Source organism: Xiphias gladius, chromosome 9, assembly GCF_016859285.1.
Source record: "Xiphias gladius isolate SHS-SW01 ecotype Sanya breed wild chromosome 9, ASM1685928v1, whole genome shotgun sequence".
Classification (NCBI taxonomy): Eukaryota; Metazoa; Chordata; class Actinopteri; order Istiophoriformes; family Xiphiidae; genus Xiphias; species Xiphias gladius.
Window position 1 is genome coordinate 12,525,401 of NC_053408.1, and position 18,092 is coordinate 12,543,492.

An 18,092-nucleotide genomic window follows, 5' to 3' on the forward strand; every position below is an offset into this window, starting at 1 on the left:
ATCTCTTGCAAAAGTTAATTTCATTACAGTATCATAGTGAGAAAATCTTTAATTCACCCGCAATTGTTTTTTATGAAGTCTACTATAGTGCTCAATTTTCTTGTATCCACAGTGTTTTAATTGCAGCTTGCAGCTTTCCTACCAGTCAGTACGTGGGCTCTCTGCGAGTTCTGAAATGTTGTATTTTGTCTCAGTGAGTGGAAGCTTCTACCATATTGCTTTTTTGATCAGTTTTAAATTAAACAAGAGTGGCAGCTGGAGTTGCACTCTTTCAACATCATCTACACTAATACCAGAACTCAATTATGCAAAACTAGGCCAGAATTTAGGCTGTTGAATGATTTGAACAGAAATCCCTAAGAGAAGTGATTAAACTCTATCCTAAATAATTCTTTTTTTCAAACTGTACCCCCATACGTGTGTTTGTATATTCTGCATAGTGTTGTTGGTTAGTACAACCTGCTAAGAGTCCCGAAGAGATGAAGGAGAGATGAGACAAATGTCTTTCTGATGGTCGGGTTTGCCTGTCAAATTTCAAACGATCATGTTAAACTGAAATCCTAGCAATGCGCGAGCAGCATAGCTTTTCCCTGTGGTTGGCCCTCTACCAACTTTTCTTATGATGATGCGAAGCAGCCGTATAATCGGTTTTCTCTTTAACCAGCGGCCTCAGTTTGTGGAATCAAAGGCAGCATGGCTTCAGTGGCAGCAGCACTCTAAATTTAACATCCCTCTGTGAGAAGGGAAGAGAATGGTTTTACTGCTTGTACGCAGTCACTCCAATGACTTCTGCCTGAAAATGTTCATCAGACTACTGACTCACCACCACACTGAATTTGAAAGTGGATGTGCAATTCTGATTTAGCGACCGTGTGAAAATTACTGGGGTCGGGAGGTGGGCTGAACCTGACGTTTAACTTTTTAAAAAGGCAAGCTCCTTCCTAGCATTATTAATATTGACTAAGGAAAAAAAAACATAATTAAAATACGGCAATGTAAACCTCGATATGTCAATAGAATTATAAATTAAGCTAAAGCAACCAATGTGTGCCGTTCGCAGTGGAAAGCAACACAAAGTTCAATACTACTGTCACTTTATTTTTGAATTAAGAGCGTCTAAATGAACTGTTAGTGCATGATTAAATCAGGACACATGCTGGTGGCAGCTCTGTGTCTGCTGATGGACCTAAGCACCATAATATTTGTGCCGCACACCCAGTTTCCAAATTCTAAAATAAATAAATAAACTAATAAGTTAAAAAATATAAATCTCTCCTGCTCGCACAAAAAAGTCACACTGTCGCTCTATCCCTCCTTCAAAAATACATAACTGTGTCCCAGTTCCATCCCTCCATTTCCCGCTAACACTTTCTGGACAGTCCCTTAATAACTCACAGGGACAGTTTCCATAATGATATGAGCGTTTTTGTCATCAGATACTGGTTCAATCTCTGGTGGGGGCCTCCAGGATGAGCTTATTCTTTGTAGAAGCCTGTCGAGAGTCGGCTCAGCAGCCAAGATAATCTACGATTATGATGTTCAACTGACCAGTCAGTTCAAGTGTGTAGTCATGGGTAGTTTTACCCATAAGCATCACCACACTCATGCTACCTTATGTTGAGCTTCGTCTCTATTGACATGAGTCTACATAACACAGCTGTATGGAGTTGTGTAGACAAAGGTCTGATTTATATGACATACTGTATATATCTTTGTAATATAATTTTCTGATGACTACAGATGTATCACCAGTGCAGTTGCCCAAATTGTAAGAGAACAGGGAGAATGTAAAGTTTTTCTTTTTCACTTGTGGAAAAAATAATGGTATTTCTTAACAGTTTAGGGGCTGTATGAAAGTTATCAGGGTGAGGAGGGCGGCTGAACAAGACCCTCTCCAGAGTTATCGAGAGCTTTAAGTTTCTCGGCTCAGTTTAGGTGAGCTGTGGATAAACGGAAAATTAGGTGTGTGAGTTCAGATCACCCATGGACAGAAGAAAAGGCGCATGCAGAACAGATCAAATTGGTAACTTTCCAAACTGTAAACAGCCACAATCAAAACGTTTCATCTCATTAAATTGCTTAGCGGAACAATTGGTTGAACATCATATTGCAATAATCTGACGGTAGTTTTACATTATGTGTGTTGTGTTTAAGGTTATAGTGCTGCAGCTGGAGTATCCAATGGACAAAGGCCACAACCTAATGGTGAATCCACACTTTCTGTCTTTATGAAACATGAAAATTATTACAATTGTGGAATTTTGACACAAGCCGAGGCACAGTTAACATTTATAATGTAGTTTTTTATTTACTTTTTAGGAAAGAAACCCCAAAATGGTGGAGGTGTAGGAAGAATGCTGATGCCATCGAAAGGTAAATTAACAGCACATTTCTCCAACCATGAACTCACCTGTTCCTAAGAATTTGAAATGTTGTTGTTGTTGTTATTTTTTTTTCTAAGGTGTGGGTCAGACAATGGGTGCACAAAATGGATATGGTGGATACCCTACAAAAGGAGTAGGTCAGTGATTACAGAACGTGAACATCAAATGAACCTGCATGGTCGGCTGATCTTAACTGAGACTGTCATCTTCCTAATGTTGCTCTCAGGTTTTGGGCCAGCGGTTTCAAGTGCAAAAGGAGCAAAATCTAATGGTAACTCTGTTTACACACTGCCATCATGCAAATTTAGCATTTTATTATGACATTTAATGTTTCTTTTTGTGTCTTTTTTTTTTTTGGTTGATTTTTTTTTAACCACATATATAATCTAATTAAGGCTATGGAGCAGCAGGTGGTGTGACCAATGGAGGAGGGACAAAAGGTAAGTTCACCGCATATCTGTGTTCACTCTATTTAAGCAAATCATCAGTTTAAATTGGATATTGTTGGATATTTTGATTATGTTTTTACGTCTTGTTTTTTAAGGCTATGGACCAGCAGCTGGTGTGACAAATGGACAAGGTGGCAAACCGCAGGGTAGGTATTCTGATATGAATCCACCTCAGCTCAAAGAAAAAAAAAAAAAAACATTTTCAGGTGACTAATATTTTTGCAGTGAGGGTGTGATGGTGCTGAAGTTCTCTTTTTCACTCAATCAACAGGCTTAAAAAAGTGGATGTTAAAAGTTGGTTGTCAACAATTTAAATTCAGTTAGTCACAGTGGAGCTTCAGGCATAGAAAATGCATAGCCAAAATATAACTCAAATATTTCTGAATGTAGTTAAATACACAGCTTCTGGTGAAGCTTCACAGCTTCAGGAGACATATAGGGGCACCACAGAAAAAGTGGACTTAGCCATATTTTGCTGGGGTTTGTGCTGAGTGTTTGGAGTATAGTGAGCATACAGATGGACAGCAGTGAAGTTGAATCAGCTGCAAGAGTGAGTTTGAGAAGTTTCGCTTTTGTTCGCTCTATTTCATGCTCACAAAGCAGCAATCAGTCATCCAAAATACCCTTTTTTTTCTCCTTTTAAGTTTTTTTTTCCCCCTGATAACTGTACTGTAGCACATTTTGCTCAGTGTTTAACCTGTGTATCGGAATCAGTATCTTTCACTAACCTTTCTATCTGTGCATACATTGTGTTTCTAATCCAGGAAGAAATCCAGCTTTTTTACCCAGTGGACATGGAGCTAAATCCAGCAGTAGATACTGTATATTGAATACAGCTCTCCACCTTTAAACTTTGCATCCACAGTAGCAATAATGAAAACGCAACGTAATGACTGATTGCTGTAACATAATCATTCTGGGATTTTTGTTGCAGGATATGGTGTTCAGGCCGCCCCAGCCAATGGGCAACAAATGAAAGGCAACGGTATGATACTGAGGACACATGCATACGCTTTCACACACAATGAGCAACAACACCATTCAATTTAAATTTTCTTTAAGTTGCAGGCTACGGTGCTCAAGCTGGCGGATACGGTGGACAAGGAACTAAAGGCAATGGTATTTTAGATGCGATAATATACTAGATCACATTTTGGTTGGGTTTGGGTTGTGGAAATGTTTTATATGTGTTGAATATAAGAGATAGATAGATGATATCATCAATTCTCTGCTATAAAATCATTTTAGTTTAACTTCATGTGCTGGAAATAGAGTTGAAAAGTATGTCACACTCAAGCTGACATACTGTAACTACCTGACATCTTTAATTGCTGGGGTCATGAGAATGATGGGAGTTTGGAAAAATGGTTGTGATCACTTGAGAAACTGTGAACCAGATGCTGAGTTGAGGCCACATTTAAACTCACACGGTCTCCTTAACCTCCAGGTTATGGAACTCCTGGAGCTATAGCACCCAATGGAAACAGAGGCCATTTGAATGGTAAGTCCCCATTTTCAGTCATGTAATGAAGACAGAAAGTCTGCTGTATGTACGTTACATTAATGGAAATGCAGTAGCTCCTACAGCAATTTTATGTCTGTGTTTATTTATTGGATGTTAAGAATAAAATCTTGTTAGCATACACACACAAACACACACATATATACATTCAATAAGAGCAGGGTAAGAAGAACCGTGTAATGAGATGAACCCAGTAAAGATTGTCAGATAGGTCAGATTCATAATAAATTAAAAAGGAACTTTGCAAGAATTCAGTAAAATCACTGTCAGAATCCAACATTAACATGATATAATGTATCAGCACATTTTCATCTAAGACGGCATTAGTGACTTTTAAAAGCCTTTCTCTGCAGCATCCACATTTTAAAAACCCAACTGAAATGACTGATGATTGGTTACGCTATATAGCATCAAGAGAAAAAGGACCTAAAACTGATTTTGTAGTGTCAGCAACACGTAGAGAGTTCCTATACCGATTGTACTGTATGTAGATTAATTAAAATCTTCTGTTTGCAAGGCTGTGGTGCTGTATCTGTTGTACTTTATGTAAATGTAGCTAAAACCAATAGTAGTATCTGTAAAAACCAAACTTTAAAGCCCACATTTTAATAAATATATGTAAATTGTACAACATCTTTGAATATAATAATTGTTCTTCTGGTCAAGGAGCCGCAGCTGGCCCATCTAATGGCAATGGGGCAAGACCAAATGGTGAGACGTGTAAAGCGGTTACGTGGTTATAGGCAGCCTGGTACTTTTTCAGTTTTTCAGACATAAAACATGTTTGTCTGTTTGTTTATGTAACTTAAACATGTCTGTCTATTTAAAAGGGCAGGGAGGAGCTGGAAAAAAACCCATGAAGGGATATGGAACACAACCTTATGGGGCAGGTAATTCATCTTCTTCATCTTGTTCAGGAAATAAAAACATTCACTTTGACACAAGATTTATACATCTGTATTTCTGTGATTTAAGGTCCAAGTGTAGGTATGGGAACCTCCAGAGGTCTGGGAGTACCTCAGCTTGCGAGGAACCAAGGCAAGGGTGAGTGAAGGCCATGGCACAGAACTGAGGTCACCTCCTGATACACCAGTAACAGTGTCTTAACTTGCTCTTCCAGCATATGGCAGTAATGGTTATAATGGTTATGGAACTCAGCCCATGGGAGGTGAGTCATACTCTAGTCAGTCCGTGTTGATTTCACTTATTTGGTACCATGATTAATAAAAGTAAAATATTATTTGTTAATATATATGTGTATATTTATAGGACACAATGGCGGTTATGGCCATGCTGGTTTGGTTCTGGGACCTCGGTATGGAAATGGAGGAATGAAGGGACCGAAGCAAGGTAGGAGTATCACTACTGTCAATTGAAAATAATATATCTTCAAATTTGGTTATTGTCTGTTTCTAGATTACATGTTCCTGTGTACAACTCAGCACAATTTCCTGGACTCACCTGATGATGTTAAAATTTCAGGCTACAGTGGTGCAGCTGGTGTGCCCAATGGACAAGGCACAAAGCCCAATGGTACATCTGTAATTATTATATAATACAATACATCACATACAGAAAAAAAAAAGACAGGCAACCATTAAAATCATCTAAAATCATTGTGTTATAAAATGTAAAGGTTATGCAGGAGCCAGAGCCCATAATGGAAATGGAGCCATGCCAAATGGTGGGTCAACATGCAAGAAAGTTGTTATTATTACTCTTATTACATTTACACTATAAGATTAAAATTGTTCTTTATGTATGTGTAACAAGGTTATGGATACCCAAGCAGTGGAGCTGCCAAGCCACCAAAACCAGGTAAGGGCATGGTCACAATTGCATAGATGTAATTATTTTTGGGTAGGTTCACGCATTACTTCTTTTTGATAAGATTCTTAGATGAGCTATGGACATGTTTCCTTAATCATTACTTTTAGAGAATATTTAAAACAGAATCCACCTCTTTTCAAAAACAACACATAACTTCAGTTCATATTAGAGTTGAATCATTAGACCTCTTTGCATGAAGCTAAGATGAAGGTGTCAGCATAAATCCTGATTTTACTTTACTCCGCTGTAATATTTTTTTAGGGTATGGCAGCTTTCCAAATGGATATGGTGCCAAACCCAACGGTGAGGCTCACTTCTTTTTTCAGATCTTTTTATGATTCAAGATACTGTTTTATTTTAAAGACATCTCAAATCCGATTATAAAGCAATTTGCCTTCATGAATGTTTTACAGGATATGGAGCCACCAGAGGTGGTACAATTAGACTCCAACCAGGTACTATTTGTATTTTCAGCATGTCATAAACATTAGCTGTAAAAGTTTAGATCTTTCTGTAATGATGTATTTGCTCTCAAGGTTACGGAAATGGAGGTGTTCCCAATGGATATGGAAGTAAACCCAATGGTAATTGATCATATTTATTGTTACATATATTCATCGTGTAGAAAGGAAGCTCTGTGGTTTAGTGTGATGGGATATTTATGTTATATTGTGCCTGACCTGAATCCCAAACCCAATGCTACATCCTGTTAATATGCACTTTATATAGAGTAATACTTTATTATATTATATATAGAAGATTTTAAATTCCAAAATTTATAACAAAACAAATAAAACAAGTAAATTAAGTAAAATATTGAAAAATACACGTTTTATGTATTTCCTTTTTAATTTGAATGTGTGACCGTGTCATAATTAAGAAAAAAACAAAACATTACGGCAATTATTCAACTATTCATCGTTAATAAGTAGGTGTGACTCAAGATGTGATTGAACATTTGATTGTTTTGCATTTTGTGTGTTTCCATTTCAAAAACAGAAAATTCTCCTCTGCACCTCCTCATGAAATCCAATGACTGTGGTTTGCATTTAGTATTGGCACTGAAATGCAATACACCACTTCACTTTGTTTTCTGTATTGTAATTTGATTTTAATGTGGCATGGAAAATTTATCACAACAAAGAGTTATTAAATTGGTTATTAAAAACAGAAAAGCTAAATAAATTTAATTTAACATAGGTTTTGCATTTAATTATGAGACCGTAGCTTTACATTATGGTGTAAAATTAATCTTTCTTTGATTCATTATAATTTTGGCATTTAAAATCTTGTATAATTTAATTTTTGTTATATTTTCTCTCAAGGTCATGGAGTTAGAAATGGTGCTTCACTTGGTGGATATGGAGGTAAAGTCAATGGTAAGCTCCACCCATCCAAATTTATTTTTGGAATTCAATAGGAGTTATTCATTGAGCTCTGAATCTCATTTGTCAAAGTTAATCCTGTGGGGCTGTTGTGATGGTCAGCGCAACAGTGTCACTGGGATCTCTTTGTGACATTTGTAAACCATCGTTTGCAGGATACGGAGGGCCAAGCAGAGGCTCAAAACCTCAAACTACCAAAGGAGTTGGAGCAATGTCACCAAGCGAAGGTGCTAAAACACTCGGCACTGGTAAGATTTCTTAATAATATAAATAACACATCCTGTGTTTCTGATATCCAAAACAAGCATGTAAACTTCAAGCATAATTTTGTCTAATAAGTTTTTTCATAAGTATTTCTTTTTGTATTGATCTGAAAATCATATATTTACAATGTCTGCAGTGCTTGTGGGATTTTGTGTGATTTTGTGAATTTGTTTATGACAATGTTATGTTTTACAGGCTATGGTGGTCCTGCTGCTGTACCCAATGGACAGTTGGCTAAAGCAGCCAATACTGGTAAATGCTTGTGTACATCCATGTGTTTTGTTTCGGCTTTATCTCTGTTGTACCACATTTTTTTGTTAAATTCTACTTTTCCTTAGTGTTGACCTAACAAATTGTTTGTCTTAACCTAAAAGGTAGCATTGCAACTTTGGTTCTGCAAACTTTCTGTAGATTAATGTGTGATGTGTAATTTTGTCATGTTTTGAGTTTTACTGTGCACTCATTTTAAGTAATTTTCTGTCTTTTTAATTATACTCTCAGTGGTTTTCCGTTCAAATTCGGTTTGGATTTCATCTCTGTGCCGTTCTCAGGTTACGGCATGATGCCAAATGGGAAGGCTACAAAGGGTGCAGGCCCTTCCAATGGAATGGGCCTCAAAGGTGGAGTTCTCTCTCCTGAGCAACCAAGTGTTACACCTCAACAAGCAATAACTCAAGGTGCGGCACCTGTTGCCCTCAAGCCAACCAGTGGTATCTTTGTAATGGCGACACAGGAGAAATATCAAAAGCTGCCTTTACCTGTGCCACAAGGTAAAAGCTACAAACAGACGCCGCTAGTCCCTCAGGCTACACCAGAACTGGCACCAGCGCTTACTCAAGGCAAGGACCCAAGGCCTGCACTTGAACCCACACCTGAACCTGTACCCATGGGCCCACAGGGCATGGGACCGAAGGCACCTGCACCAGTGGTTCCACAGAGTAACCCAGCACCAGAGCCAGCAGCAGTCCCATCTCAAGGCAAGTACCCTTAACCCGAATCTGTGCAGTGCTTCCGTAGCATGACCAATATATATGGTGTAAGTCTACAGTACACTGGATTTTATTTTTTTCACTTTCACTTAAATGAAAATTGCTAAACAGATTTTATTTTTACTTGAATTGAATTATTTCTTATAAGTGGAAGTGAAGGATAAAAAAAAAAAACAGATGATAATGATCTGATAGTAAAGGGTTTGTATCTCAGGGACTGGTGCAACAAATTTTAAAACTTGTACATGGGTATATGCACCTTTCATATGTACTTCATGAGAATCAGTATAATCCCTATGTGGATCAGCATGTTTTGCAGTGTTGTAATTATAAAACACCGAGATGAAATAGCAGAATGAGACTCTACTAGTTTATTAAAAGGGAAAAAAACGAATTGTCTACTGAACTTTTCCTGTGACAGTGGTTGTTCGTGGCAATGTTGCCAAATTTTGCTGTGTGCTCAGTGAGAACTTAACCACTGTGAGCAACTGATGGAATTACACAGACATTTTTTATTTTTTGTTAGCAAAGGAAATATTTTCTAAGAACGCGCTGAAAGAGATGTGCGCAGTTGCCAAACTAGGCAAAGTTATGTTTTAGTAGAGATGGATGTTCTCTTAAAACCGAATTCTTTATAAAGCAACTCACGGATTGTCATTCAAAAACATAATTCTTTGAGTAGTAATGGAAACAGCTACCATAATGCATATTCTTGGGAATCTACACACTGGTGCTGATCACTGTAGAATGTCAGTTTTCAGCCACGTGCATTTAGCTCCATGTGTTTCCAATGCAACAAGTTCGAGTACTAGTAGTAGTTTTAATGTTTTCTATATATTTGTGTATTCTGTGTTTATTAACATACGGCGGTCGCTTGCTGTAATAATTTGCAAACGATTAGCAAAATAATATGTACACATAAATGCTGATGAGATGTATGGCCTCTAGGTTATGTGACAGGAAGTGCTGTGCCTGAGCAAAAAGGTGCAGAGGCAGACGTTCTGTTTGGGGTAGACAGCCCCGGTGAGGGGGATGCTTCCCCTGCAAGCATCAAACCTCTGAAAACCAAAGCTGTTCCTGAAGCAGTGGCCGCTGAAAATGCAGAGAACATTATTCCTGAAGAGACACTGACTGTGGGTGTGCCTGTAGTTGCACCAGAAGAGGCAAACATCAAGAGTCACCCTGGGGGAAGCGACAGACTCGGGGTCAAAGGTCTCCCTGCAGGGGAAACTGGGGCAACTGGTAAACTAAATCTTGATTTGGGTTTGTTTATTAGTTTTGGACTGCATGTGTAAATGTTGACTAAATCCTGTGTTTGTCTTAACTCTAAGTCTGTTGCAGAATTGCGGATGTTATGATTGCTCTAAGTGTCTTACAGGATTCATCAGACTGCCAGATTTGTGTTGTTTTAACGGCTAGAATTCAGTCTAACTTGCTCTGAAAACACTTTAATATTTATACAATATCTGAACCCATGATGGTGTTTTTTTTAAATAAAAAAATACATGTTATAATGTCAAGTACAGAAATGCCAACTTGAGAGTGAATCCTAGCCGATGCTCATGGTTATAATTGTTATCATTCTACAGATTCCTGTGTATTTACAATTTATGTATGTTTTTGTGTTGCATGCTCTCTTCATTGCTGTCTCAGCAAATTACCAATAACTTGTGTCCATATGTGTTTATCCCTGATGTTTTCTTGTTGAAACTGTCACCAAACTTTGTGATATTTAAATAATCAACATGTCACTTAAAAAATTATACCATTCTCATAGTTCTCCCTTAAATATAAAGCTGGAGCTAGGTGAAAGTTGCCCTAGCTTAGCATAAAGACTGGAAAAAAAATGGAAACAGTTAGCCTGGCCTGTAAAACCACAATTTGTCTTTTTTTTTTTTTTAACTTTCTGTACAGATTAAACAAACAAGATGTAACTTGTTAGTTAGTGAGCTTATGAGATGCTTGTAGGAGTAATTTTATGGTTTTGGACAGAACCAGACCAGCTGTTCCCCCCTGGTTCCAGTCTTTATGCTATGCTTAACTAAGCTAACTGGCCACTGGCTGTAGCCTTACATTTGATGGGCAGATATGGGATTGGTATTGACCTTCTCATCCAACTCTCAGCAAGAAAGTGAATAATGGATTTTACCAAAATGTCACAATATTTTTTTTATGTTTGGAACAGGTTGAGAATTAACCACTTCTAGTCTATAAGTGGGAAGAATTGTGTTTGTTGTTTGATCAGTGTAATATTTTGACATTTTGTTCATCTTAATCCTTATAAATTTCAATTGGTGCATTCAGTGCATGAACTGTACTGTATTTCAGGTTTTACCCACTTATTTAAGATTACATTCTTTACTTGATGTTGCAAGTGTAAACACTTAAAGGAGATACAGTAGATGGAATGTGTCCAACTAAGCCCTGACCTTTTCTTCTGTCCGTCTGCCTTTTAGAGAACGGAGGAGGAGCTTCAGTCTCTAAGGGACAGGGAGCCAAACCAGCCAAACTTGGTAAACATTTGTCTACTTTCTTGGAATAATAATCAGAGAGCTGAAGTCGTGCCCCACTTCCAGGGAGTTGTCATTCACTAAATCAGAAGTAATTAGTATTGGCCTAATCTTCCAAGGGTAAGGGCATAAAATGAGTCCAAATATATCGATAACGTAGTGTCTGTTGGCGGTTTCACTTTCCCCAAACCCAAAATCAGAGTAAAATTAAAATAACTGAGGCTGCTTGTTTGGTGGTTAATTGCTCAGTTGTATGTTCTCATCTGCGTGTTGGTTTTGTTTTTGTAATACGTTTGCATGGTTACTCTAGACTGTGGACCATCCGGAGTACCAAAAGGACAATGGATTAAAATACCTAGATCAGGTAAACCGAGAGTATTGCATTTTAATACTGTTGATGTATATGGCTCTCAACAGCCATGCACCAAAAATGATTTCCATACTGTAGCTTCAATGGTCTAAGCATTCTTACATGCTAAAATGTGTATTTTCACTTTTACTGCTCGTACAATGTACTTTAAAGGAATTGGGATCATTTTTAATTGAAATGAAATACTGAAGGGCAGTAAAACTTTATATTAATCTTTAATCCAAGTTGAGAAACAGATACTGCATTTGCTCCGTCACTACCTTTAGTATTAAATACACAGAGTCAAAGCAGAGGATGAAAACTGAGTGTACACAATGTTTTCTCTGCATCATTGAAGGTTATAATGCAGGTGCTGGAGCATTCACTGGCACAAAAACAAAGGGTACTTCAAGTACATTAAGTTCATGGCAAAACACATTATGTTCTGCATAGATACGTTTATATTGTTTATTAATGGTTCCTAATGATTCTTTAATTTGTTTTGAGGTTATGGAGCAGAAGCTGGTGTTCCAAACAGATATGGTGCTAAACCCAGTGGTAAATCTACTTTATTCTTCATTCTCAATAATCATGTGTATGAAATCCTCACAATGGAACATTTTCCTGACGACTGTTAAAGCTTGTTTCAGGTTCGATCATTAAATAAATGCAGAGGTGACTGTAGGCCTGACAACAGCGATATTGTGGCATTGTTTAGGATATGGTGCGACTGCAGGGGGTCTTTCCAATGGAGCAGGAGGTAGAGCAAACAAACCAGGTAAGCAACCTGATAAAACATATCATTTGCATGTGTTGTATGAAGTGCAAAAAACTTTTGAAAATATGTCCTATTCTGTTGTTTCACCAAACTATTTTAGGACATACTGCTGAGACATTTGGATGATGATCTCTGCTTCAGACCACGAAATATTTGGTTTGCTTATTTATTTAGGAGACTTGTCAACCATGACACATCAACAAAATTAATAGCAGATAATGTCCTCCCTTTCACGTTATCAGACTTCAATGCCATGATGCACTGGTATTATTAATGGCCTTTGAAATGAGGGCAAGATCTAAGGTTTGAAATCCAATAGTACAGTCCATAATATAATTGAGATTTCTTGAAGTGATCTGGTAATTATTCATTTATATAACTGTGTATTTTTTATTTTCACTGTACTTCTCCTTGTTTACTTGTCCATGGTTAATGTGAAGACCTTATATATCTGAATGAAGTTTTGTTTATCCAAAGGTTATGGAGCAGGAGGTTACACTGTCCCTGTACTCAACAATGGATACAGAGCTGGTAATATTTACTGTCAATATAAACATACAGTGAAAAATGAGCTGTGACATTTTCTTGGTCTTTCACTTCCAGGGAAATTTAGTAGCTTTTGTTTTACACGTGCAGGTCTTAGATAACCAGCCTGGTGATTGTTTGTTTGTTTGTTTTTTTTTAATCTCACAGAATATCTCACAGAAATAATTATAATTAGAAGTGTGGTTTGTATTTTGATTATTGTTCTATATGCTCTCAGGTTACGGACAAGGAGCGTACCTTGGAGCCGGACATGGAAATGGAAATTCATATGGAGGTGCACTTTCAAAGGATAATACTGTACTTTAAACACTGGCTTTTAATTCAAAGATGATGATAGGTTAGGTCTATGGTAGCGTTATGAACTGAGGCTGAGTTTGGACCCCCAAAAACCTGTCTGTAAAGTTTTACTGAAATTTTGCCATTTTTTTAGGAAATGCAGACGTGGGTGAAGCAGGCAAGTCCAAATCAGGTAGGCTTCCATGTTTATTTAAATTTTGTTAAAATACTGAATCAATAAATGATATAAAATACTATGAATCTATGAATTGGTAGATTCCATATTCCCATATAGCTCACCCTTAGTCTAAGTTCTGTACACTGAGGTAGTATAGTTTATAATGTCTTTTTTGCAGGGTATGAAAATGTCTATGGTGCTGGTATACAGCCTGACTATGCAAGTAAGTAGTATTATGAAATATTTAACTCAGAAAGTCTGTTTTGCAAATATTGCATTTTTCTGTGAATCACAGTAAAATGTAAAACAGACATTTCTCTTTTCCCCAGGTTTTGGCCAGGGTCTACCCACTGCCGATGCCAAGTCAGGTATGATACAGGTGGACACTGAAGGTTCACTGGAAGAAAAATCTGACATAAGGGAGCAGAACATTAAATCAACAAGACAGATTGATAGTGAAACAGTGATACTAATCCATGATTGTGAAATTTGCTGCTGATTCTACAGGTGGTGCCAGACAGATTCCTCACAGTGGAGCCCCAGTGGTTCCTGCCGGATTAGATGGTAAGACCACGGCATCATATAAAAGTCTGACCGTCTTGGGCTGAAAATGCATGTGCATGTTAGCAGCATATTCATCTCAAGGTGTAAATGTTAAAAGATGTGATGCACCATATATTTCCTGTGTGCTTGTGCAGGAATTAGTCAGCTTGAGCCTCAGTCTGCTGGCCTTGGTCCAAATGGAAAATTGGCCGCCATGTATGGTGGTATGTACTGTATAACTTTCAAATCTTTATTAACATAATAAAACTTAGTGAGAAAAAGCTCTCATTTTAGGAGAAGCCCGGTTTCCAAAGTCACTTCAGAAATGATGAACACACCAGTTTAGCATTGCAGTATCTTAGGAAACATTTCCTTTTTTATAGGCAACACACTAGAACTGAACAGCTTTTTCCAATGTTACAGGAATGGGTGGCTTGCCTAATGGTGCTCAGAATCTTGGAATGGGTGCAGAGAAGTCAAACACCAAGTACGGTGAGTCCCTTTTGGTCATATCCTGTCACTCCACTATAATTAAACGTGGGAAGGAGAAGGGAGTTATGTTTATGGTTTCATGGGTTTATAGGTAATAAAATTATGCTTCACCTTGATGGCCAGAACTCTAAATCAAGTTCCTTTCTCTTTATTCATGTGCCAACCAACTCACTGCCTTGCTCACTCTGATTCAGGCATCGGTGGGTTGCAATTTGGCAGACAACCCCTCAGTACAGGAACTAATGGTGCAGGAAATTATGGTATGTCTACATTGTTGTTGCATGGTTTGGCTTTATTTGTGTGTGTTGAATGCATAAACCAAAATGTCTGCTTTTTAGTGTCTCTCCAGCCCATTAAGAATAAACACAAGCTGCTTCTAAACTCTTTGTCTCAATTCTATCCAGGATATGGTGGAGGATCACATGGGCCTGCAGGTGATGGGAAGTCATCAGGAAAATATGGTGAGAATCATATCATATGTCTTGAGTAGCCTTGATAACAAAAAGTTAAGTGCATTACAAAATAATGTGTCGTACCATGAGGAGTTTTTAGTGTGTTTGTCCAAAGTTGGAACCAAACTGCTATTTCTGTCATGCTGGTACCATGCTCTGTGTACTGAGCATACAAAGATCAAGACTATCTTGAGATATTAATGATGATATTAATTCAAAATACTTTCAGGTGGTCTTGGCGCCGGCATGGGAGGGGATCCTGCACCTGGAAATTATGGTCAGTTATCTTCACTATAGTAGCCACTCCAGAAATCAGACAGTGATAGACTAATGACATTAAACCCAAAACCTACGCTTTACTGTGAAAAGGCTTCTAACGAGGGTCCATTTTGAGAGGTCATTTTGAACATTTTACACTGTTTTCGCTCCATCTCTGCTCAGGAAATGGTGGGATCCCCAATGGTGGGCAACTTTTTGGTCTTGGCAGTAATGGAAATATAGCTGGCCAATATGGTGAATAATCAGCTCAGCTGTCTCCAGTTGTGATTCGCTTGCGACACACATAAAATCTCAGTCACACTTCTGCAAAAGTTGCCCCCATTAACCTTTTATTATTTCTCTTCTGTTCCTGTTTCTCCGCCTCCTCTGCAGGATATCAAAGAATGCCTTATGAAGCTCAACCAGCTGCACTGAGCCCTGAAGTCAAATCTACTGGCAAATATGGTAAAAACCTCTCTATGAAAAGTGGAAAATAGGCTTATTAGCTTTCTTGTATGGTAAATATGAAGCTATTGCAAGCAACGGGCTAACTTGAGTTTCTTAGCGATTGTATGGATTAATCAAAACGAGATGCAATTTGTTAATAAGTGAGATTTAGATGTGCTGGTAGGTAGATTTTATTACCTTTGGACAGAGGCAGGCTAGCTGTTTCTGCCTTTTTACTGTCGTTATGCTATACTAAGTTAGCCAGCTACTGGAGTCGCTTCTGAATTCAATTTACTTCCAGGTCTGCCTGGGTCACAATATCAGCCTGAACCTCTTGGACTTGGATATAATGGAAAATTAACAAGCAAATACGGTGAGATTCAGCAAACACGACAGCCACCTTCTCCGTGTCATTTGTTGATTTATTTGGTTGAATTTGTCACCGATGTGTGGCTGCTTCCTGCTAAGGTGGCGGTGAAGTTCCCTATGCACCACAAGCTCTTGGTTTTGGGGGTCAAGCAGAATCTGTTGGGAAATATGGTATGTCCTTTGAATGTGTTTTTGTTTTGCTGTTCTTGTCCTCTGTATTTTTATCATGTTTGCCAAATGGTTTCACATCAATCTCTTAACAGAGAACCAGGGAGTTCACCAGTCACAGCCCCTTGAATCTGCACCTGGAGGCAGATCTGGTGGAGAATATGGTATTTTGTCATTATTGGTACTATTCATCTGACCAGTCAGATTAGAAATGTGGAAACAAAGCGAACATTCACAATGTACTTTTTTGCCTTAAACAGATACAGCTGGTTTACCTTATGAGTCCCTGCCTCTTGGGCCAGATTTGGCTGGAAAATCCTATGGTGAGTCAGGGAGAGAGGTTTCTTTTTTAGAGATCCACAGCACAAATAGACTGTAGACCCCAATCTCCTCTTATCTTATCCTTTTTCCTTCTGACCTCTTAGTGAAGGGAGAGCTACCGACTCCAGCGATTGTAGGTAAAGGCGAGGGGATGTCTATTGATAGATATCGTAAGTATAGTGTGTATTTCTGCTTGGCTTTCTCTTGTAACTCCATTGAATTCCGTTACATGTTTAGCTGTTGTTTGTCACTTTCAGAAAACGTGGGCTACATAAATGGACATGTGCAACCAGAAGGTAAAACTAGTGACACTAGTTTCAAGCCAACATTTTAACTGCATAAATAATGCATTAAGAATAAAGACAGCATCGAAATCTTTGACACTGTTGACCTATTTTCCCTCTATCATATCTGCCCATTTGCCTCACCTCCCTAGTTGTTGCATTTCCTGCAGCTCCCACTCCTAGCCCCACCTTGGCCTACCCCTCTGTCCCATCCTATCTGCCTGTAGAGTCCTACTTAAAACCTGATGTGGTGCCTGGAGCAGGTATTGAAGACCTGCCCAATCCAGCGGGCACTGCCAGCCTCAGCTTTGATTCTGCACGCGCCACAGAGACGCAGGGCCTGGGTCAGGCGTCTGAGCAACCCGACGACCTGCTGCAACAGCAGCTGCCACGTCAGATACACGTTCAGCAGCATCTCAAACTGCATTTTCACCCACAAGGCAAGTCCTGGAGAAGTAAAACCACTGCTAGACAGCTCATCTAGACTCCAGTAAAGTATTATGGTGGAAGGGAGAAGCAGAGGAAAATGAAAGAGAGGATGAACTACTCAGGAATTGTTGCTTTTATCTTCTCATCTAACTGTCAGCTAAGAAAAAAAGCCCCCAAATGAATTTCCTAAAATGTTAAACTAATGCTTTAAAAAGTGACACATTTATTATTTAACAATGACATAGTACAACAGGAAACATTAGAGATGTACACTTAAATTACTCGTAATTTGCAGAGACAACTTCAGTTTGACATGTCAACATATGAATCCAGGAGGAGGCCGTAAACTTGCTTTGTCATAATATGTAATCAATGTAAATATCATTCAGAGATAAAAACGTTTTTTAAAAACTTTAGCTTAACAGTTTGCATTGTTTCTTTGGTCATCAGGAGCAAAGAATGGCAATTATGATTTGAATGGCTTCTTTGGGAATAGTGGCTATCAAGGTAAGAGCAGACTCAAACTGAAAAATTTCTCAGTGTGCTGACTGCTGTATTTTCCTCTACCATCCATCTCATCTTTGTACTATTCTTTTCTCCACACAGATTAACCGTGCTGACAACTCTGCAAGTGTAATCTCAGTTTCTGTTGATGTATATTATTTTTGATTGTTTCCTAATTGTATATTATTTTGGATTTCTCCTGTCTGTCTAATAGCCCTGGTACTCATATTTTTGTGTTTGTTTGTAAGTCCAGAGATGAAACAAAATTTAAGCATTAAGCATTTTCAGTTGTTTGGTTTTAGTGTAAATGTTTATGCATTCTACGATACCTTTTTGTCCTGCACTTAGTGTTCACTGTACATGCA

General features: G+C 38.2%; 1 protein-coding gene across 1 annotated transcript; it reads left to right on the forward strand.

Annotated features, from left to right (window-relative positions):
• Positions 1-2,354: 2,354 nt before the first annotated feature.
• On the forward strand, positions 2,355-17,834 carry cmn (calymmin). The gene is made up of 39 exons (XM_040135940.1): positions 2,355-2,373; positions 2,462-2,521; positions 2,929-2,979; positions 3,768-3,818; positions 4,281-4,334; positions 5,186-5,245; positions 5,331-5,399; positions 5,476-5,523; positions 5,625-5,705; positions 5,772-5,888; positions 6,129-6,173; positions 6,447-6,488; positions 6,722-6,769; positions 7,511-7,564; positions 7,726-7,818; positions 8,030-8,086; positions 8,386-8,811; positions 9,772-10,065; positions 11,280-11,336; positions 13,224-13,280; positions 13,437-13,475; positions 13,639-13,683; positions 13,790-13,828; positions 13,968-14,024; positions 14,159-14,227; positions 14,427-14,495; positions 14,690-14,755; positions 14,900-14,956; positions 15,177-15,224; positions 15,599-15,670; positions 15,954-16,025; positions 16,121-16,192; positions 16,285-16,353; positions 16,450-16,512; positions 16,615-16,680; positions 16,768-16,806; positions 16,965-17,186; positions 17,674-17,730; positions 17,830-17,834. The coding sequence occupies exons 1-39, from the start codon at positions 2,355-2,357 to the stop codon at positions 17,832-17,834; spliced, it is 3,009 nt and encodes a 1,002-aa protein (XP_039991874.1).
• Positions 17,835-18,092: the final 258 nt, after the last annotated feature.